This window comes from Podarcis cretensis, assembly GCF_951804945.1.
Source record: "Podarcis cretensis genome assembly, chromosome: 11".
Taxonomy (NCBI): Eukaryota; Metazoa; Chordata; class Lepidosauria; order Squamata; family Lacertidae; genus Podarcis; species Podarcis cretensis.
Window position 1 is genome coordinate 49,344,543 of NC_137180.1, and position 23,095 is coordinate 49,367,637.

The following is a 23,095-nucleotide window of genomic DNA, read 5'->3' on the forward strand; positions in this document are numbered from 1 at the left end:
TTGAAAAGGCCAGTTCCAGGCTAGCAATCCTTCGGAAAGAAATTTAAAAACAAAACTACTGATTATCACATCGTCATCCTACAAATCCATGGAGCAACTGCACTTGGAATAGTGTGCCTAGTTCTGGTCGCCTCACATCAAAACCAAAATTGTCAAGGGAGTGGAGAAAGGTTACAAGATTTGAGGCTTATTGTTTGGAGAAAAGTTAAGAGGAGACGTGACAGAGGTCAATAAAATAATGCATGGCATGAACAAAGTAGAAAGGAAGTTTTTCTCCCTCTCACATGGACTTCCAGTGAAGATGGTGGATTTAAGACAAGCAAAAGAAAGTGCTTCCTCATACAGCACACAAACTATGCAATTTGCTCCCACTAGAGGCAAAGATGGCCACCAACTTGGGTGGCTTTCAAAGAGGATTCAACAAAATTCATGGAAGATAAGGCTATGTTCTCTCCCCACTGTCAGAGGGAGTGTGCGTCTGAACACCCATTGCTGGAAGCTGCAGAAGGGGCGAGAGGTGGTGTGTTCAGGTTGCAGGCTTCCCATGGGCATCTAGCTTATACCACTGTGATAACAGGATGATTGCCCTGATCCATCATGGTCTTCTTATGTTCTTTAAATATTTGAGTTTCTCCCCTTGGGTTCACTACAATGTCCCAATCGCCGATATATTTTGGAAAGTGGTCCGTCTGTTTGCTGTGCATTCAGACACCTCTTAACGGTTTCTGACATCAAAGAGCAGTTTTTCATCTATGGTTGGATATAATTGGACACCTGTTTGAGTTCAGATGGCGGACCGAATCTTTCAAACTGCAGTTTGTTTGGTTTTTTTGGTTTCTTAGAATTCCCGAACAAAACTTATTACAAGGCTGCTAGTACAAGTGTATTAGACAAAAATAAGAGGCAGATTTTTAAAAAAGAAAAAAAAAGAAACTGTTTATTTGCGGAATGAAACGTTTGTAAAATTACATACAAAGGACAATCACTAAGCTATAGTGTACAATTTCCAATGTTCCACAATGATAATCATAATAAATATACATAACAAAACAAGGTAAAAGCTAAGGTTTTTGTCAGGCAACCTACAAAACGGTTCCTCAAGTTTTATACTTGGCAGCATTTCTTGGCATATTTTAGACCTGTTATTTTTATTTTTATTTTTGTAAGTACTGCAGCAAAACTTTCACATTTCTTTGGAACGTTTAAAAAAAGGTATCTAACTATGAAATATTGTCCAAATTAATAGGTATTAGTTAAACCAAGGAGACTCAAATAATAATAATATTAATAATATAAAGACCTAGAAGATCCTATGCTCTTAATCCATTTAAATTTGGCTGCTGTATAAAATGGTAGGCTACTATTTAATGCAGCCTTGAGTCCCTAGGTGCTGGAAGACTACAACCCTCATTATCCACAGCTAATATGGCAAGGATCGTGGATGATGGGAATTGTAGTCCAACCACACCTGTAGCCCCAGGGAAGGCTAATTTAGCACATGATAAATGTGGTAGTCCCTCAGGCACTGAGTAAATTGCCTACCTATAGACTTCACTTATTGTAGAGCTCTGGGAATTTCTGCAGCAGACGATAGGAGTAAAACCATGCTGTAAGTTGAAGACACATGACAATCAAAATGGTTATTCCCTTTAGGTACAATGTAAGTTGCTTAGGCTTCTGGGTCTCTCTGACACACAAAACCGCTGTTGTAGCACACGTATGGTATTCCCAATTCTTCTTAAAGGCTTTAAAGAAGGCCCCCCTGATTCTTATAGGAGTGCTCTTGCAAACTGATTTAAAACCTGAAAAACTGCTATTTATGTGCAGGTCTCCAACAACAACAAAATCCCCCAGAAAGCTGCAATTCTCATGGTAGGCTGGGAGATGCCAAAGCAGTCATGCTGGTTTAAGCCTGGTTTTGAAAGCAGTTTACAACATGAATCTGGTGTGAAAATGGCTGGTGAAATAGGATAATCACACAGTATACTTATTAAAAAAAAATCAAAAATCAAGAGACACACACTATTGCTGGACCCATTCTATCCATACCTGAGTGTATATCACATACAGAGTTATAAGTGTTATCTTTTTCTGCTAAAGGATTTGTAGGCATGAAAGCAATTTGCAGGAGCACTCCTATGTCATACAGATGTTACTGCTCTTGAAAATGAAAAACGCAAGGTTTCTCTGTGCTTCTTGGTGTTACAACATTTGGCAAGAAAGCTAGTAATTCCTCTTTTGTACGGTATTTGGGCAGTTCTGCTTCAACAGAGCCTTTTCCCAGGGGATTGGGATACCTCTGCTGCATTTTACAACAGCTGGGCGAAGGGGGAGAGAGACGGAGAAAAAGGCCACCGCCTAAATCGTTTGGTATTAAAGGCTACTGCAGAAAAACAGAAAGAAGTAGTAGTGTTAAATAGGCAAATGGCTTTAATTACAAAAAGACATTTCTAAATTTGAGGGCCAGTAAAAATATATTGTAGAGGAGATCTTTTACAAAAGTGAGGTTAGGAACTGTGAGACAACAGCGCTCACTGTAAACATCATTGAGTTCATTCGGATCCCTTGTTTGTAGTTTGGAACGCTGCGTTTTCTTCCTCCTGAGCTCCATAGCCAATAGCACTGCAAGGATTTGCATAGATAGCTTGACCTACTGTTTGATAAAGAAACTGGGGTTTTAGCAGAATTAGCCGTGTTCTAAATTCATTAACCTGAAAGTTTATGCTTTATGTTATCGAGTTAGTAAACATCACTGGTCTTGTAGTATGTACATGCCGTGGGCCCTGTCTTATCAAGGAGGCACCCCCTGCCACACCTTTCAATTAACAAGGCCAAAGGAATATCAAAATCCAAGTTGCATCTACTGTTATCCTGGACGTCGGAGGGTCTTAAAACCTATGAACCGGTTTGTTTCCCCCTCTTTAGATAACCAAGAACTGAAAAATCCATCGCTTCCCCCACCTCCAGAAGATGCACTTATTCATATCCAAAATGCAACACTGCAAGCCGAGACTTCCAACGGCTTGCACCAAAGGAAGCAATGAGCCACTTTCTAATACTGTAGGTCAGACTTTGACCACCCCTGATTTAAAGTAATGGCAATTTACAGAGAGTTGTACGTTTCTGTTCCAATACACAAAAATAGCACTCTGGGAACTTTAGGTTGGGGGCAAGGGGAATATATGACAACACATTAGCTCATAATACATAAAAATAAAGAAATAAGGGTGGCAGAGACATGTGACAGCTCCCTCCTGGGGTTGGGGGGGGGGTGCCAATCAAATCTCATTTTAAGGCGAGTCTCAATCTCTAGAGCAGCACCATTAGGGATCGGCAAAAATCGTTTCACTTTTCTTTTGCGATTGACTCTTGCACATTGTTAAGATCTGTTTGAGCACTTTCTGGACGTCCTCATCCATTTGGCCCTAGAAAGAAACGGAGGATAAAAATATATTAGCGGCCTGTTCATAACATCAGGGGTGGGGGAGCAGGCTGGGAAAGGATGACTTTAAGAGGTGCTCGTGACATGTGCCATGTTACAAGACACCCTCACTCACACAGGAGGGAATGCCTTCAAGAGGTTGCACTGGCTGGAGTGTATGCACACACTACCTATTTGCTTTAGTAATATACAGATATAATCTACTGAGTTCTTTAAGCAGGTGAGGGCAATGAAGGCTCTCTTACCTGCACAGCATACAGCAGATGTGTCCTGTAAACAGAGACTATCTCCTGGTGTTGCTTCTTTGTTTCCTGTAAACAAAGGTAGAGAGTGAACACGCAGGTACTCTTATCACACACTACATTGTTAAAGGAGTGGGGGGTTAGTTTTAGGGCAAAGGGGTGCTGGTTGCTGTAATCCAGAACACAGCGTTGATTCACAGCTGTTCAAGTGGTGGCAAACTTTTGCGTCCAAACCGGTGGGATAAAATACACTTTGTGTGGTGATAGCTCTATGGTCCATTCTCTATCGCAAATAGTACAGCTGTTTCCCCTTCTGAAGCTTCCCTTAGGCTTGGTGTTTTAGAATACAAATCCCATAAACAGTAACAAGCAGGGATGTGCTGCTAGGAGTTGTAGTTCAATGCATCTAGAGGGTACCAGGTTTTCAAAGGCTGCCACAGCTACGCTCTGCTCCTACAAAGGGTTCCAAACTTACCTAAGGTGAAGCAGCTCCATCCATCCCATTCCACTCCTCTGCTGCAAAACATCCTCATCTAAGGGATATCACACGACTACAACACAATACAGGGATTTGGCCCAGTATACCTGAAGGAGCATCTGCACCGCTCATTGTTCAGCCCAGACACTGAGGTCCAGCTTCTGGCACCTGCCCTGTGTCACGCCCTCCCATCAGATGTCAAGGAAATAAACAACTATCTGACTTTTAGAAGACATCAGAAGGCAGCCCAGTTTTTAATGTTTGCTGTTTTACTGTGGTTTTATAATTGTTGGAAGCCGCCCAGAGTGCCTGGGGCAACCCAGTCAGATAGGCAGCAAACACACACACACACACACACACACAGTTTGACCACTCTATATATCTATTTACTATACTTTCCCCCCACTTTCCTCCAAGGAGCTCAAGGTGGAGTACAATGTCAGCTCTCTTTTTACCTTCACAAGGAGATTGGGCTGACTGAGCATTTCTGGCCCATCCTCACTAAGCGAACTTCATGGCTGCCTTATCTGAACCTGGGTCCCCCAAGTCTTAGTCCAGCACTCTTAACCACGACACCACATTGCCTCTCTAGAGCAAACTCTACATATGGACCCCATGCATTCCTGGTGTGATTTCCTTGCCTCTAATCCACCAAGTTGGGTATCAAGGCAGGAACCCAGCACAAGAGAAGGAAACTGCAGTAGCAGCAGCAACAGCAACTCAATACTTCTGTTGCAAATTGTTTCAATTAGATAGGGGGCCAGTGTGGGGCGGAGGCTTAATGTCCTAGATATTGTTCAGTGTTTCTCAAACTGGGGTACCCAGCTGTTGTCGGACTACAACTCCCATCATCCCTGCCCACTGATCCTGCTAACTAGGGATGATGGGAATTGTAGTCCAACAACAGCACTGTTGTGCGGTGGTTACGAGTGTTGGACTAGGGCTTGTGAGACCATGGTTCAAATCCCCACTCAGCTATGAAGCTCACTGGGGGGACCTTGGGTCAATCACGACCTCTCAGCCTGACCTACCTCACAGGGATGTTGTGTGGATTAAATGAGGAGTCAGGGCACAGTGGGGGACCATGTGTGCCACCTTGAGCTCCTTGGAGAAAAGGGTGGGATATAAATGCAATGAACAAATAAGCTTAGAATATTCCCTGAAATGCTGCTTGCTCAGAGAACACATAAAACCTTATGGAATCTGGCAGTCGTGCCATGAAACAACACCACATTATACTGTAGATATAGTAACCAGGGTCTACTATGCACTCACACTCAATTTACATTGCTATAATGGGTCTACATTCTCAGAAATGCACTCCAAAAATTATACATACAAGTGATTATTTTTGGGGGGTGGGGATACGAGGGTGAAACCTCTGCATCACTTTGAACGACTAAAAAAATAGATCACACCCATCCCCATCTCCTGTCAAACCTTGGCAAATGCAGAGAGCTACTTATTTGCACAATTACATAATCTATAAACTTACAGTCAGCTGGTTCTGTAGTTGCTTGACTTGTTGTTGCAACAGCTCCAGCTGTTGGCTTTGTCTCTTGGGTGTGCCAGTTGAATAGGAAAGTTGGGACAGGCTGTTCAGTGCTTCCTTCAATTTACTAACTTCCTTTGTCATGTCCATTATCTGGTATGGGAGGAAAGAAGAGGGGACAGCATGCTAAAGGATGGAAGAAAACACAACTTCCCAAAAGCATTTGGCTGAGAGATCTTACTTAATGCCAACCATAAGTTAGTTTGTTGCTTCAACCCTGGTAAATGATTTCAAACATGCAGTGAAACTGGCCAGAAGGCATGTTTAAGGAGACACTGGTGAGACCAACTCATGCTTGGAGTAGACCCCTTGAAATCAAGGGAATTAAGCCCACTGACTTCAATGAGTCTACTCCACACTGAATATTTTGCCTTTTTGGGTTTGTGGGCTTTAGTCTTTTAGCCTCAGTTTGCCTTCTGTGAATAGGGTGCTTTGTGACCAACTACACAGCACCACAAGTATAAGTGGGCATACCTCTGCATGGCAACTGTTTTTGATCTGTGACGCTTTCTTATTGTTCCAAATGTGCTCACCCCACCCCCCAAAAGACTGAGGATCTACCAACCTTCCTATCTTTATCCTCTTCTAGTTTCGAGGAACTCTCAGAGGCCTTTTTCATTTCAAGCAGCTCTTCTTGAGCTTGATGGTACTGATGAAGCAGTCTTTTGACTTCCTGTTCCTTGGCTTCCAGGAGAGTCCGGAGGCTCTCTTTATCCCCTTTCACTTGTGAGATTTCCTTCATCAAATGAGCAAGATCCGCAGACAGGTTTTCCCTCTCTTTTGTCAAGTCCTTCACTTTGGACAGCATGGAGTTGACTTCTCCCTCTGAAGTAGACCGCAGCTCTTCATACAATGCCCTGGGCACCATAGCTTCGCACACAGCGGCTTCTTCTTCCAAGAGCTCCCTCTGCAGTCGCTGCACCTCGCTTTCCTTGTGCAGAATCTGCATTTTGAGCTCGCCAATTTCTTCTTCCATTTCCTTCAGCGAAGCCCTGAGAGCAGTGACCACCTGGAGATGCTCCGTTATGGAGACAGAGTTCTTCTTCTGGGAATCAACCAGGTTCTGGAGCTGGGTTGCTTCGCTCAACACTTTCGCATACTGGGCCTTCATTTCCAACAGGGCGCCCTCGGCTTGCTCTCTCTGCAAGGCGGTGACCTCCATCAACTTCTCATGTTCCTTCAGAGGGATGCATCCTGAATCGGCATCCTCTGCAACACCTCTTTTCTTGCAATCTTCGAGTTCCGCCTGGGCTTCTTTGTACAGCTGAGAGAGCTTGCTGACCTGCCTGTTCAACTCGGTGATCATTTGGTTCTTTGCATCTCTCATCTCCTCAGCTTCCTCATTATGCCCAGACTCCATCTGGCATCTCAGCTTCTCTTGGAGCTTCCTGATCTCCTCCTGTCCCTCCTTGTACCTCTCAATCAGAAGCGCCTTCTCCTGGTTGATGTTCTCAATAACCAAGCAATAGGAGCTCCTCATCTCCTCGCATTCTTCTGCTGACATCGTGCCGGCCGCATCCCTCTCTCTCTCCGCCAGCTTCTCCTCCAGCTCTCTCACTTTCGCTCGGAGCCTCTCGCCCTCTTCTTGCACCTTCTGCAGTTCTTCCTTCAGCGCCTCGACTTCCTCACACGTGGCTCTGAGCTCCTGCAGGTCCGCCTCTTTGCTTTCGGAAGCCACCAGGCCTAGCTTCATCTGCCTCTGAACGTGCAGGACTTCCTTCATCGCTTCTTCGTACTTGCTTTGGGTTTCTCTCAGTTTCTGGTTGAGGTCGGAGCCATTTTCGGAAATGTCAGAGCTGTTCAGCAAGCAAAGGGTATCCAGTGTTCCAGACTGAAGCTGCGTCTCCAAATGCCGCCTCTTCGCTTCTGAGCTGTCCAGCCTCTTTTGCACCTCCTTTAAGTTGTCTTGCAGCTGTCTGATTTTCACTTCGTTACTGCTCGCCTCTTCCTGAGCTTGTGCTAAGCTCAGCGAAGAGCAGCTGATCTCCTGAGCCGCTGCTGCCGAGCTCTCACTTAGCCTGTCCGTTGAGTGATCAAACTCCGCACAGGTGGAACGAGAAGAATCCAGTGTTGCATCCAGGTCTTCTGTCTTGAGTGCGCGTGCCTGTAGAGACAGCAGATGGCAGTATTTAAACAACTACTTTTTTTTGTAAACTCTTATTGTCTTTTCTCATAATAACTTATCCTTTTTGCAGAGATTCGAGAAATAGAGAGGGCTGCAACAGGAACAAATTAACAGAACGAAATAAGATTGCATGCATGCATCCATTTCCAGGAGAGCACTTGCATCTTTCAAAGATTGCAGATTTGATTCCAATGTCATATAATGAATTCCAAACCCTCCTCCCTCATCTCTCAAGCAAAGCCCTCTTTGGGTATTCTTTTCTCCATGCAACTAACATGAACACTGTACAGAGAGAAAGCAGGGCTGTCAGGCATGCATTTTATGCTGTGAACTGCCCTGAGATCTATGGATGAAGGGCGGCATACATATTTAATAAATAAAAATAATTGGGGCATGTCTACATGGAGGAGATCTGCATGAGCTGGAGCCTTCTGCAAACATGCCCCCAATGTGTTATTGTTCAGTGCCATGGATGGTGCTAATACATACCTGTAATTTTTCCTGCAGTTTCTTATTATGCAAGGTCAAAGATGCAATTTTTGCTTGTAACAGTAAAAGCAAGTCTTGCTGGTCTGTTTCTGAACTTACATCCAATAAACTATCAGCACCTTTAAAAAGTGAAACGGAAGGGGGGGAGAGGGAATACAATACAATTTATCATTCTAGGCTTTCAGTCAACACATGGTTAAGCAAATCTGGAAATGGAAGGGAAGGGGGGGGCAAAAAAAGAAAGCAAAGGAATGTCTCTACTTGCTAGTCGCTTTTTTTGTGAACTAGCCTGCAAATTTTCAAGTTAACTATTGGACTAGGGATGGAGAACCTTTTCCCATTCTCTTGTGGTATTCTGTTATGGGTTACATGCTGGCCGTGGGTGGGGCTCCCCCTTCTCCCTCCCTGCCCAACGGTTGCTACTGAAAAGGATCTCTTGCAGAGAATGAGCTACAGGCTCACAGCTGTGTCATTCTAGGTCTTCTATGGTGAAAATCCCATGGACAATGGAAGTTAGCCTGGTAAATCAGTTTCAGACCAGAACAGCCAATAATACCTCCAGAGATGTGCACCTGATTGTGGAGGCGCTTGTCTATGGAAACTTACGACTCTTGTGCCAAAGGACACACTGATTGAGTGATTGATTGATTGATTGATTGATTGATCAAACAAACAAACAAACAAACACAAACATCTTTGACACTGAGAAGGTCACCTGTGTCAAGCAACTTATGAATTTTCAAGTAGATGTTATTTATCCACCTGCTTGGGAAAACATTGGGGCATGAAATTGCTGGGTAGGGGTTGGTGGTTGGCACTGGATGGAGTTGCTTGGCTGCTGTTTTGTTTATGCTGGGGCTGATCTTAAATGGAGGTTTTTAACATTGTTAACTGCCTGGAGCCTTTGGTAAAGGCAAGCATAAATATTTTAAATAAATGGCGTTTCTACCCCCTCCTTCTTCCAAGGAACTCAGGATGTTTGATCCTGACACCAATCCTGTAATCTTGGTTAGAATATGAGTGTGTGCATGAATGGCTGAGTCCAATGCCCCTAATAGTTAAGCAGGTGTTCCAAGCGGGACCCCCTGGTCCAAAAAAAATTGCTACTTTTGTACATACTACACTATGCGTAGATTTTTAGAAAGATGGCGGAGCCTCCTTCCATGGAAATTTCAAGGCAAGGTGGGTCAAGATGTTGCCAAGCATGCTGAATTTTACAATCCTAGCATAACAACTCATGATGCCAAATGGCAACTTTCTATGAGAGAAGGCACCTTTTTTTGGTTGGTTGGTTGGTAGGTTGTTTGGTGTGGGTGAGTAAGGAAGGAGAAAGTGACAGGCCAGCCAAAACATCTGTCTTACACCATACCTGCAGTACTATCGCTCATCCCATCCTTGCCATCAGAGTGAATGGCACTGATATCTTCCTGCTGAAATGCAAAATACGTAAACATTTGTTTAAAGAGAGGGCTAACAACATGGCACTCTTCATCAAAAAGCACAAATACTTGCACATCAAAATCACGTCCCCCTGTGAAGTAACGGCCAATGCATTTTAGTCAGGAACTGTCACAACTGGAGCTTTTCCAGCTTTTGTGATAGTTAAAAGGCAGGTGTTTGATTAAAAGCAAGCAAATACAATTGCCCATCAAATGTGAACTTAATGGGATGTATTCAACTGAATTCAACTGTACACCCACCACTGGCCCTAAGTTAGTCATGCATATTAGTTTCAATAGTTATCCTGAACACAAGATGCTCAGGGCATTGAAACTAGCCTGGTGGAACATGAGCATCCAGTGCAGATGTTTCAGCAGAGGTATCACATGCTATTGGCTGTCTGCCTCCATCAACAGTCTAGTGGTGACATTCTGCACCAGCTGGAGTTTCCAGACCAGGCCCAAGGGCAGCCCCACATAGAACGCATTGCAGTAGTGCAGTCTGGAGGTTACCAATGTTTGGACTACAGCGGCCAGGTTAATCCCAATCCAGAAATGGAAGTAAAAGGTACTCTTCATCCCTAGCTGACAAAAGGCACGTCTATTGCTTAAACAACTGGCACGTTCTTTGGTTTCAAGAAAACCACTGGCGGCCTAACAACACAGGTGTTGGGAACCAACACAATTGTCTTTTATTAAACAACAGTACTTTTAGGGGAGAGGATTATTCTTTTATTTTTGTCAGGACCACAGCATGGGGGGAAAGAGGGAAGCTTCCCCCTGCTGATGTGCTGCAGCCCTAATCTTAACTGCTTCCCCACAACTGATATATAATAATAATAATAATAATAATAATAATAATAATAATAATACTTTTATTTGTATCCTGTCCTCCCCAGCCGAGACTGGGCTCAGGGCGGCTAACATCAAATATATAACATTGGTATGAAATCAAACAATAATTAAATTACCTCCTAAAACAAGTCAGGATCGAATTAAAATCTAATTAGATGGCTTTCCGCAGGATTAGGGTTGGGAACAGTAAATGTACATCAGGCCCAACTGTTTACGCTGTTCTTATATGGGCCTGTGAGAATGCTGGGAGGCCTCTTTCATACTAGTTCTTATACAAAATGTGAAGGGGAGTCAGGCTGAGCTCTGACCAAACGCCTGGCGGAACAACTCCATCTTACAGGCCCTGTGGAAAGGACATCAAAAAAGCAAGACGCAACTCCCAACAATACATTTCACATCGCAACCCCCTGGGTTTTACCTATTTCCAGCTACACTTCCATTTGGAGAGCTTTAGGTCACAGTTGTGAAGCTTTGCCCTCCTTCCTTGGGGTGATGAAATCTTTTTGTCCCCTTAAGCAACTCACTACAAACACAAAGGGTTTACATTTAGCCAGAAGCAAGAGTTGAAAAATGGAGTATACCTTGGATCCGTGCTCAGCAAATGAAGGCTGGCCTTTCCCAGACACTGGGGTTGAAGTTGTTGAATGTGGAGAGGACAGGTCGCTAAGCTGCAAAAGATGAATGCATTTCAGAGACACAAACTGCCTCTTGCTAGCAGAAGTCATGGCTCTCTGTTAGTTCAATACAAGCAAGACAACACAGAAGTTGTCTTTAGCCAGCGGCAGCCATGCAGTCAGACAATCGCCCAAGCAACGGCTCAGTTTAATATTAAACTTCTTGTTAAGACGCTACGAGCTCCTCATGTGCAAAGCTGGTTTGCATCCGTCCAGGGGGAATCTTAAAGCCGATTGTTAAAAAGCAAGACTGTCACAGAGTTTAATGCGTGTAGCACCTTTATAAGCTCCACCGCTCTAAACTTAGGATCTGGTCATATTCCCAACGGCCCTCCTGTGAAGCGTAACCAAGATGGGTTTTCAAACAACAGACCGTCCTATTTCTATCCTTATGAGAATTCGCCCATGATACATGAGACGCGCATTTTAAAAAAAGGATTTGCACAAAGCAAATTTAACCAGCTCTATTCCCGACAGGACATTCCTCACCCGCCCAGCCCCGTCTAGACATTGCAAATGTGTTCAAGTTGGACTTTAGCTCTTTTACCTGGATAGGACTGACAGGAGGTGGTGGTGGGGCTTTGCGTTTTTTTGGAGTTCCACTTCTTTCAGAACTTAATCTACAGACTTGGTCATGCTGGAAGTGTCACAGGCCAGAAAAGGGAGGTCTGTTAGTTTGGTTAGTAAGGTCTGCGTTAAAAAAAAGTTCTTATTTTTTTTCCTTTTAAGGTACAAGAGATTTTTATTCTTTTAAAGCACATTCATGCCTCAACTCATTCAAAAGTACTTCCTCTATATGCAGGGATACTGCACATGCTCGACCCTGAGCTCACCATGCCCCATTTTGCAACATGCTTCATTACATTAGATGGAGTGAATAAAGCGAACCCTTTCCCATGGAGCAGTGATCTCAAAATGCACTGCTCTTCACAGCCTCAAGCAATTTGCTAACATTTCTCCTAAACGCCTTTCTTTTCCCCCAGGGAGAGAGAGTTTTCCTTTTCCTTTTCCTTTACTTCTATTCCAGGGTCATAAATTGCTCAGAGCAGTGGCAAGGAATCTGTCACCCTCCAAATGTGGGACTACAACTCCCATCAGCCCCAGCAGGCATGGTCCAAAGGTCAGGGATGATGGGAGTCACTGTCCCTGGTTTAGGGGCCTTTTAGACCTGCCCCCAAACTATTTTTTTTGCAACAAGTAAACACCCTGTGAATGTCAAAATCATCTGCACCAGCCACTTTCCTTCTCTACTTCTTGATTTGCCTGCATGCCACCCAGATCATCACCCAGATCATCTGGGTTTCCCTCTGGCACAGTCATGAAATCAGAAACTTTCGCTTCCAATTTCAATTAGCCACAGTGACTCATTAGAGCCAAACCAGAAGCTACGGTTAATCTTAACTATGGCTTACAGAAGAGTTAGGGTAAGGCTAGAGTTGCTGGACTCCAACTCCCATCAGCCATGGCCAGCATGGTCATAGATCAGGGATGGTGGGAGTTGTAATCCATCTGGAGAGCTATGGGTGCCTTATCCCTGTTTTGGGGAAATCAGCTAGCACTGTGCAAACGATGGGCTGAAATTGACTTATTTCCCTACGCCATAATTAAATTTAACAACAGATTGTCCTATTTCAGATGTAACCAGTATTTGAAGTTAATTTTTTTAAATAACGGAATCAAAGGCTTTTGAACTGCTCCTCATGGCTGTGTCAGAAGAAGGGAGAGGAGTTGCTCATAAGCTCAAGGATTGTTCATGTAATGCCAAACCACAGTTTAACATTACAGTGGTGCCTTGCAAGACGAAAAGAATCCGTTCCGCGAGTCTCTTCATCTAGCGGTTTTTTCGTCTTGCGAGGCAAGCCCATTGACGGCTTAGCGGATTAGCATTATTAGCGGCTTTTAGCGGCTTATCAGATAAGCGGCTTAGCGGCTTAGAAAAAGGGGGGGAAGGGGAAAAACCCGCAGGAACTCGCAAGACATTTTCGTCTTGCGAAGCAAGCCCATAGGAAATTCATTTTGCGAAGCACCTCCAAAACGGAAAACTCTTTCGTCTAGCGAGTTTTCCGTCTTGCGAGGCATTCGTCTTGCGGGGCACCACTGTATGTCCAAATGAAACCAGTGTGAGCCTGTTTCTTCTGAAAGTGAGTCAGTTTCCCACGTCTACCATTAGCCCCTAGTCTACCATTGGACCTGCTGCTCTGACACAAGGCTGTGTGTTAATAGCAGCCACAGAGTAGTTGGTGAGCAAACAGCCCATGGTGCTGGGGGGAAGAGGCTGTAATGCTTCACTGTGCCATTTACCCACCAATCAAAATTGCTCCATGGTGGAAAACATGCAGGTACCTTATGAATGTCTGCAGATTTACCCTTCTGGGCAAAGCAACTTTGGATTGGAGGGGGATATTCAGGAAAATGGTGCACAGAAAAGCATTAAACCTTCTCCTTCCAGTACTTCAAGCCTCAACTGATTTGCAACTGCTCCATAACTATTAACTTATTTTAAGGAAATGCTGGAGATTCCCATCACAGACATGTCATAACATAGTGAGTTCTGCCCTGTCCTTACAAAGGATATGGGAACATTTGGGTTAGAGATAAGAGGAGACAGCTATCTCACCAATACCATACAGATATCAATGAAAGGGAACTACCTATGAGTTTATTATAACTGCATATGCTTCTGGAATCACTTAACAAAACAAATCACTTCCATTATTACTTTCTAAGCCTTTGTTTCTTTTTTTCAGAGCTCGAGGCTAATTGTTATTATGGTAATAAAGCATTTCTGATTCTTTCTTCCTTTTTACCTGCTTTGGCTTTGTTGGTGACTTGACATCTGTAGATGAAAAAACAAAACATTGCCTTTTAATTGAAAACCTGAGATATCTTCTTTCTGCTTAAGAAATTTCCATTCGGATCCTAAACTAACAGCTGTTTAGGAAGCAGGCCCCTTTCTTCATATGGATTCAGATGCAAATAAGAATACTTGAGATCATAGGCTGGGAACCGGGCATTTCCTAAGGACTAATCAGTAGAAGTCAATGCATCTTTGAAGCCTAGCCTTCTTTCCCGCGACAGGTTGAGCTCCCGTTGCTTGGTCCCAGCTCCTGCCAACTGAGCAGTTCGAAAGCACGTCAAAGTGCAAGTAGATAAATAGGTACCGCTCCGGCGGGAAGGTAAACGGTATTTCCGTGCGCTGCTCTGGTTTGCCAGAAGTGGCTTAGTCATGCTGGCCACATGACCCGGAAGCTGTATGCCGGCTCCCTTGGCCAATAAAATCAGATGAGCACCGCAGCCCGAGTCGTCTGCGACTGGATCTAATGGTCAGGGGTCCTTTTACCTTTAATCAGCCAAAGCCAATGCATCTTTGGAGCCTAGCCTTCTTTCCACAATGTAATAATCTTTTTCGTGCACAGAGAGACACAAGGGCACTTTCAAACAAGCAACCCACTTTGGACAGAGCCAAGATAGCACATTCCTCTGCCAGTCCAAAGACCAGGCTGTGTGCCAAGCTCAGTGCTCGAAGCAGCTCTACCAAAGGTGGTAAAACAGAGACTAGGAGAATGGACAGAGTAGCTCAGCTGGTAAAGCATGAGACTCTTAATCTCAGAGTCGTGGGTTTGAGCCCCATGGTGGGCAAAAGATTCCTGCATGGCAGGGGGTTGGATTAATGACTCTTGTGGTCCCTTCTAACTCTACAATTCTTTGCGTCAGCATCCTCTCTTCTGGCATAGACAGTCCAGAAAGTTTGAGTAAGAACCTCATGCCTCCCCAGGTAACCCCTACAGCAGGGCTGGGGAATATGTGCCTGCCCCCAAACATGTTGATGGACTCCAACTCCCATCATCCCCAGCCAGCATGGCCTATAATCAGGGATCACATAGTCCAATATCGTCGGGGGGTGGGGCTACAGGTTCCCATCTTTATCATAGGGAACCCTACCACATAATTGAAGAAGTGTAGACATACCAGCATCTTGAACAATTTTCAACTGAAGGAGATTCTGAATCCCTGTATTTTCAGAGACTGCAGCATAATGCAGTGCATTGTGTCCAAGCGCATCCACCAGGTTTATGTCTGCACCTTTTCGGACGAGGACTTCTGCAATGCTGAGGTTTCCTGCTTCGCACACCAGCATCAGAGCCGTCCTAGAGCAAGTTGGCAAACAGAGAATATAAGGAAGAGCCAAAGGCATGAGATTAGCAAAGCAATAACACCCCCCTGAAGATACTGATGTTATAAATATGATATTGGGAACTGCTAAATATGTAACAGGATGAAATCCAGACTGGAGGGTGTTGAGGAAGTCTTTTAGCAATGTAAATACACCAGGGAATAAGAAGAAAAATTTCTTCTTTTATTTTGTGTGTTTTTATTGCTGTTAAGTTTTTATGTTGTGTCGAATGTAATGTTTTTCTTTTGTGTTTTTGTCTATGTGTTATAAGAGAAAACTAATAAATTTTTTTTTGGGGGGGGAATTTATTTTCCCCTCAAATAATAATAATAATAATAATAATAATAATAATAATAAATAATAATAACACCCCCTGAAGGTTGTGAGTTTGTGGCTCATTTGTTATCCTACAGGAGACGAGTGCCTACAGGTTCAAGTAGAAGAAGAAGATTGGACAGTCAAGTTGAGTCCAGGAAGTGAAAAAAGCTGACAGGCATTCCTCTGATAAGATGACACTTTGCTACTCCTGCAGAAAGTTATGGTCATCGTGTCATCAACAAAATTTGTCCTGACTTGAATTTACAGCATATCTATAACTTGATCTACAGTAAGAGTTCACTGCAAGACAGGGGAGGCACCTGAGAGTGAACCAATAAAGCTTTCCCTAAGAGGTTGAGCCATTTATGCATGCTGCAAAGGGCTGGCTGAGGTCAAGTCCCATCTAGCCCAGCATCCAGCAAACGGATGCCTAAGGGAAGCCTGTAAACAGGACCTGAGTGCAATGGCACTCTGCCCAGTTTTGGCTCCCAGCAACTGGTATTCAGAAGCATACTTTCTTTTTTTTTAAATAAAATTTTTATTAATTTCCAAATTTTTTAACATAAACAAAAACAACATAAAAACAAACATAAAAAATCATATTTTCTTAACCTTATTTCCATAGCCCTCTTTTCCCGGACTTCCCCGTACCTTTCCCTTTTTGCATCCTTAATTATAAGCCATTATTCAGCAACCCTTCTTAACCAATTAAATATAAATTCATTCTCTTTTTCAATTCCACCCTAAAATTAAACACAATTTCCCGCTGCAATTCTACGTCTTCTTTTCCCTCAGCATTTTAGCACTCCTCAATTTTATAATAGTTCTTAAGATACATCTTAAATTTCTTCCAATCTTCTTCCACAGTCTCTTTCTCTTGGTTGCGGATTCTGCCGGTCATTTCTGCCAATCCCATAAAGTCAATCACTTTCGCCTGCCATTCCTCCAGCGTGGGTAGCTCTTGTGTCTTCCAATACTTTGCTAGAAGAATCCTTGCTGCCGTAGTAGCATACAAAAAGAAATTCTTATCCTTCTTCGGCACCAACTGGCCGACCATACCCAAGAGAAATGCCTCTGGTTTCTTGTTAAAGGTGCACTTAAGCACTTTCTTAATTTCATTATAAATCATTTCCCAGAAGGCTTTAATCTTTGGGCAGGTCCACCAAAGGTGGAAAAAGGTACCTTCAGTCTCTTTACATTTCCAACATTCATTATTGGGCAAATGATAAATCTTCGCAAGCTTGACTGGGGTCATGTACCACCTGTAAATCATTTTCATAATGTTTTCTCGTAAGGCATTGCATGCCATGAATTTAATACCTGTGGTCCATAACTGCTCCCAGTCAGCAAACATAATGTCACAGAAGCATACTTTCTCCAACAGTAGAGATATGACATAGCCAGCCACTACTGATCGCCTTACTGAAAATGAATTTGTAGGACAGATGTATCTGGCAGACAAGATCCTCTGTTGACCATATAGCCACACAGAATTCTGCTTGACCCAAATTTTGCCAGAAGAGCTTTTTTTTTTTTAGCAGCAGCCTGTGTCAACCCAGTCTAGAATTTTGTATCTCACTGTAACCTGACTCTGTATGGGGAAGAGGCATAATGAGTGCTCGCAAGCAGGGGAAAACATCAAAAAGGATACAGCTTTGACAACTTTATTAGGCTGTGCCTCGAGATGTCAAACGCTGCAAAACAGCTTCTCTGAAAGTCACGGAGAAATCGGGTGACTTTAGAAGAACCAGAAAAACATGTCATCGCTTGCATGGCTTTTTGTTAGCTTTCAAGCTAATAAATATAAGCAAGAAGTTCAGTGACAGCTTAATTGGACCTTAATTGGATCCACAACATAAGATATTTAGCGGTGAAGAATCTAAAATCTGATCTCGGATTAGGAGGAAATCCTTAGACCCGATTAACGCTGAAAAAGTTTGTGAGTACTAAGTAAGTTTATTTGTACCTTCCATTTTTGTCTCTGGAATTGATGTCTGCGCCATGCTCCAGAAGGTATTTGGTTACTTCAGTGTGGCCATTTTGTACAGCCAGTAACAAAGGTATATTCCCATCCTAGTTTTTTTAAAAAATAAAAGAGATTAAACACTATCAGTTATTCAGTAGATTTAAAAAAGATTAACTTCAGAGAATGTAACCCTTATGTGAAAACAGGTCCCTGTGTGCAGTGCAACCTCTTTAACAGGTGCTCAAAATCTTGCTGTCTAAGGGTCAATAGACAACAGCTAGCCATGCAGCAATGCATGTAAAACCCACTGCATTACCTTTGCTGAGTTCTGAGCTCCCTTTACTCATAGACTCAACACAGCACCTATAAGCCCTTTGCTGCTTTCAGGATCAGAGTACAGTGGTACCTCGGTTTACAAACTTAATCTGTTCCGGAAGTCCGTTCTTAAACCGAAACCGTTCTTAAACCGAGGCACCCTTTCCCTGCCGCCTTTGCCCTTCCACCGTTCAGATACTGTTCTTAGACCGAGGTAAAGTTCTCAGTCTAAGTAGAGGAAGAAACCTGTTTACAATTCTAAAGGAATCTTTAAAAATAAAAGTAGGTAAATAGGGGGAATTTGAAATGCTTAAGAAATTATGTAAGGATGTAAGGAAGTCAATTGGGGGAAGGGGGAGTGTCAAAGACTCGAGAGAGTCAAAATATATGTGATGACAAGTGAAAATGTTAATTGCTTGGTTTTTAAAATGAAATTCAATAAATATTATAATAGACCAAGTTAAAGTTCTCAAACCAGGACACTATTTCCAGTTTTGTGGAGTTTGTAAACCGAATCGTTCTTAAACCAAACTGTTCTTAAACCGAGGTACCACTGTATATCATTCAAAGCACTTAACAAACCAAAACTCTAATGTCACTGAACAAGGGATGGCCAGGAACCAAAATACCAAAGCAAAGCTAAGATGAGACTTTGGTAAGTGTTAATCTTTGTGCACAATGGGATGTGCGTGGAGGAAATGGGAGAAGCCAGCTACATATGGCTCCCTCCCTACTGAGCTGTTTCCACTCAAGCTCAAGGTTACTTGCTTTCCTCACAGGAAGGCGGTCACATGGAAGACGGAACAAGCTTGTTTTCTCCTGCTCCAGAGGGTAGGGCTCAAACCAATGGCTTCAAGCTACAAGGAAGGAGATGCAACAAAACATCGGGAAGAACTTTCTGGCAGTAAGAATTGTTTGACAGTGGAATGGTCTTCTTCGGGAAGCTGTGGACTCTCCTTCCTTGGAGGTTTTTAAGCAGAGGTTGGCTGGCCATCTGTCATGGTTACTTTAGCTGAGATTCCTGTATTGCAGGGGTTGAACTAGATTACATTTGGGGTCCCTTCTAACTCTACAATTCAATGATTCCAAACAGTGTAATAAACATTAGGCATGCACACCTGCCATACTTTTGAGTACTGGTGCAGAATCAGAGAGCGATATAAAAGACTCGTTCATACCTTATATGGGAGATAAATTTGCTACTTATTCACTGCACGTTTCTGGCTAGCACTGTCATGTCTGAATAGGAAATGATATATGTGGGGACATGTGGAGGGGGTTGCAACTGAGCAAAGTGCTCTGGCTCATGTAAATGTGCTGATCGGGCCTGCCACTCAGACATCACGCGTGCTAACTGGAAGAAATACAGTGAACGAAGAAGAAACTCATTTGCTGCAGACAAGAGGGAATCTGCCCTGCTTAGAAGATTTAAAAACGAGGTTTCAGAAACTGAAGTACACTGCATAGCTTTTAAGGTTTTTTTGTTTTTTTAACCCACTAAGTTATCCATGAGATAATGATTACGTACCACATCTTTGACATTAATTGGACACTTGTGTTCACACAGGAGCTGAGCTACTTGAAGGCAGCCACAAGCAGCTAAAAGAAGAAGAAAATGAGAGTTGCAAAATTAGAGCAAGAGCAAACACAATAAGGAGTCCCATAGCACCTTAAATACTCTGTTGTGGCATAAGCTATCATGGACTATGCTGTAATAAGTTGTTTTAGCTATTCAAGGAACTGTGAGATTAGTTGTTCAAAACTCCTGCAGGGTCCATACTACTGGAGAGACTTTTCCAGCCTTGCTGAAATCACGCGAAACCACATTTCTGCCACCCCTATATAACCAGTGGCCCTCCAGCAGAAGTTTGGCTGCAGGTGCTCTAGACTACAACATCCAGCAGCTTGGCCAATGGCCAGGGGAGATGGGGGTTGTAGTCCTACAACATCTGCAGGGCACCAGCTTGGAGAAGGCTGATATCCTGTCTCCAACAATATCCTGTCTTCATCCTGTCTCCAACAATGACCAACTAGAATTTCCTGAAAAGCAGTGTATAAGAGGGAGGGAGGGAGGGAGGGAGGGAGGGAGGGTGGAAGGGAGGGAGGAAGGAAGGGCCAACCATCTACTCTTAATTATTATGCACTTTAAGAAAGACTGCCCTTGAAGAAGGCCTGACTAGTGAGAATGCAGCTGCAAGAGTATTTCTAGCTGATATCATACAAGACCAGTTCTGCAGTGTCTGTACTGGCTACCTATGTATTAACTGGGCTCAATTCAAAGTAATAACATTAACCTAAAAAGCCCTGAAGGGTTTGGGGCCTAGATACTGGGCAAGATTTAGTTGCTGCATGTGTAGAATGAGGTCTGCTTGTGCAGTGGGGTGTTTCCTCCTCTCCCCCCACTGCACTTCCTAAATCTGCTCGGGGGAAAGGGGAACACTGTAACAAGAAGGGTGAGTAGAGGGTGGGGAGACGTCCCATTGCCTGAGTGGGGCAGGGGAGGCTGATTACAATCTCCCTGATGAACATAGCTCATCACAGAGAGGCCTGGAGCTCATCACACAGGGACCCTACTTGTGCCCCCCTTATGGAACTCCCATTGTGAAGGCATGGATTGTGTAGGGTGGACCTAACAAGGTCAAGGGGGGTATGGGAATATGAAAGAGAGAGGGAGTAGAAATATTACCTGCATAGTGTAAAGCTGTCTTCCCAGAGCTATCAGTGCTCTCTGGTGGACATTTAGACTGTAGGATGGCAAAAACAAGTCTTTTAGCAAGGCATGGAGCAAAAAGCATTTTGAAGTTCATTGCTATTTGGGGGGAGGGGGGAATACTTTTGTGGAATACGAAGAAAATTTAGAGAGCTACCTAGAGCCTTCTTTAAAGACTGGCGAAAAAGTAAAATGAAGGTTCATGGACCCAGGTTTCATTTGGGGTTGTATCCAACAACGATGTCCTGCTCACACAAACATTTCTTCTTCCCTGCCTCCTCCTCCTCCCGCATATGACTGTGAGAGTTAGGGAATACCCAGAACTGATTTTTGGGTTTCGGAGGAGGAGGAAAGTCTTTGCACGATGACAACAACTGTCTTGGAGACACCCCTTGGTGGGTGATCAAGGCCACATGATAGCAGTTTGGGGCAGTTTGTCCTTGACTGGTTAAAATAAAAGTACATGCAAAGGGGGGGGAAAGGGATATGAACAATTATATGAAATGTATTCCACCTGTTTTTTGAAATCAAATGGCCTTCCTTAAACATAATAGTTTGTTAAATTAATCCATATGGATCCCTAAAAGAGGTAAGGGAAAAAAATCATTGGAACTATTTCTACAGGTAGATTACTAGAGGAATTTTGAGTAGACACACAGATACACCACTCAATAATTCATTTAACAGGCACTACCAAATCCAGCCATGGACAAATTGGACAAGAAGTATTTTTAGTTGGCAGATTTCAGTGCCTCCCGCAACAAAAATGGGTTTTATTTGGGCAACTGCAGCTCTTACATTTGCCAAAGCAATTCTCTCGGATGTTACAGATTAAGTGTATATCATATTTGACCACTAATGACCAGATCATAACAATAAGAACCATACTCCAGAACTGGTGTCACAGCACCACATCACTAGTTTTCATTATGTTGAAGTGCAGGGGAAAGTGGCTGGAAGGAACATAGCTTGGTGGCAACATCTACCTTGCATGCAGAAGATTCCAGGTTCAATCCCAGGCATCTTCCAGGTAGGACTGGAAATTTTCCTTTCCCGAAACCCTGGATAGCTGTTGCCAGTCCATATAGACAATTCTGAACTAGATGGGCAAAAGTTCTCAGTATACGCCTGTTTATTTGGGCAACACAGGTTAAGAATCTACTCACATTCCTGGGCACAAAGAAGTCCTTAAATATCAACTGTTCTGTACTCTTATGTGCTATTAAGGTGATTGCTTTAAAAGAGAACTTGGAAGCATGCTAGTGTTTATCAGAACTTCAGAAGTGGCAGTGAAGAGAAGCAGAAAATATACTTCACCTGAAGGAGCCTCTTGACACAATCAGGGTGGCTGTTCTTGGCTGCAAGGTGCAATGCACTGTGCCCTGCACAAATGGGAAATGATTTCAAATACTCCAAGAATTGTGAAGCACACTATTATACATGAAGTGATCCTCTGGACTTGGAACACCATGAAACAGGTTCACTGCGAGAGGATGTCCCTCTCCAGACTTGAAGAACCTGCTTTGTTCCGTGTTAAACGTATTGATGCAATACAGAGTGGTCCACAGTGGGTATATACTGGTACTCCCCCCACCCCAAGTTAAGTGCAAATCCAGGTAAAGCTGCGGGCGGCAAATATACTTGCCAAAGTAATTTTGTATTTGGCTTAAGTCAAGGATGGAGAACTGGATCCAGCCAGTGGAGTGGATTCTTACCTCTCCACCCCACCCCACAACATGCAGCCAACTGACAGTCAAGTCGCCTGGCATTGTGGGTCTTGTTCCTGCAAACGTTTTCAAGCACAATTCAAAGTCTTGGTGCTGACCTTTAAAGCCCTGAACGGCCTTTGGCCCTGTATACCTGAAGGAGCGCCTGTACCTTCAAATCCCTTTTAGGTGCAGCTATGTCTTTGCCCACCTCACCACCTGACATCACATATGGCCCATTTCCCAACCATTGGCTTAAGCCCTTGCCTGTAAACTCTATACATATTGACATTAAGATGCTCTTCAGGGGTTCCATAGCTGCCTGGATCAAAAAGCCAGCTCGGCTTAGTCTATAGATGCGGACGAAATGATACACTGGGTTTTCAATACATGTGGAGTATTGAACAAACTAAAAGTGCCCGATTTCACAAGGTGTGCACTGCGCAACTGTGAATCCAGCACAAAAAGACAGAGAAGGGGGGACACAGCACAGAAGTAGGTGGCTCACACTGCGGGAACTATCATCTCAGATGCAGCGTCCAACATTTCAAATTAAACTGAAGAGGTTGGAGAGATCACAAGGCTTGGGGGTACTGCAGACAGCCCTGGG

At 43.6% G+C, this 23,095-nt stretch overlaps 1 protein-coding gene across 4 annotated transcripts in view; it reads right to left on the minus strand.

Annotated features, from left to right (window-relative positions):
* Nucleotides 1-908: 908 nt before the first annotated feature.
* Nucleotides 909-23,095, minus strand: part of RAI14 (retinoic acid induced 14) — a 106,539-nt gene continuing 84,352 nt past the window's right edge. For 3 of the 4 annotated variants that reach the window (XM_079994760.1, XM_079994759.1, XM_079994761.1), the window contains exons 5-18: nucleotides 22,097-22,161; nucleotides 20,756-20,813; nucleotides 19,598-19,668; nucleotides 17,755-17,861; nucleotides 15,266-15,444; nucleotides 14,104-14,132; nucleotides 11,844-11,933; nucleotides 11,204-11,290; nucleotides 9,698-9,758; nucleotides 8,329-8,447; nucleotides 6,280-7,818; nucleotides 5,658-5,807; nucleotides 3,688-3,753; nucleotides 909-3,425 (exon numbers count right to left, since the gene is read on the minus strand). In XM_079994760.1, the coding sequence (XP_079850886.1) occupies nucleotides 3,324-3,425; nucleotides 3,688-3,753; nucleotides 5,658-5,807; nucleotides 6,280-7,818; nucleotides 8,329-8,447; nucleotides 9,698-9,758; nucleotides 11,204-11,290; nucleotides 11,844-11,933; nucleotides 14,104-14,132; nucleotides 15,266-15,444; nucleotides 17,755-17,861; nucleotides 19,598-19,668; nucleotides 20,756-20,813; nucleotides 22,097-22,161 (2,723 nt within the window). In that variant the 3' untranslated portion in view covers nucleotides 909-3,323. The remainder of the gene's footprint in view (nucleotides 3,426-3,687; nucleotides 3,754-5,657; nucleotides 5,808-6,279; nucleotides 7,819-8,328; nucleotides 8,448-9,697; nucleotides 9,759-11,203; nucleotides 11,291-11,843; nucleotides 11,934-14,103; nucleotides 14,133-15,265; nucleotides 15,445-17,754; nucleotides 17,862-19,597; nucleotides 19,669-20,755; nucleotides 20,814-22,096; nucleotides 22,162-23,095) is intronic. The other variant, XM_079994762.1, reaches the window with a different exon arrangement.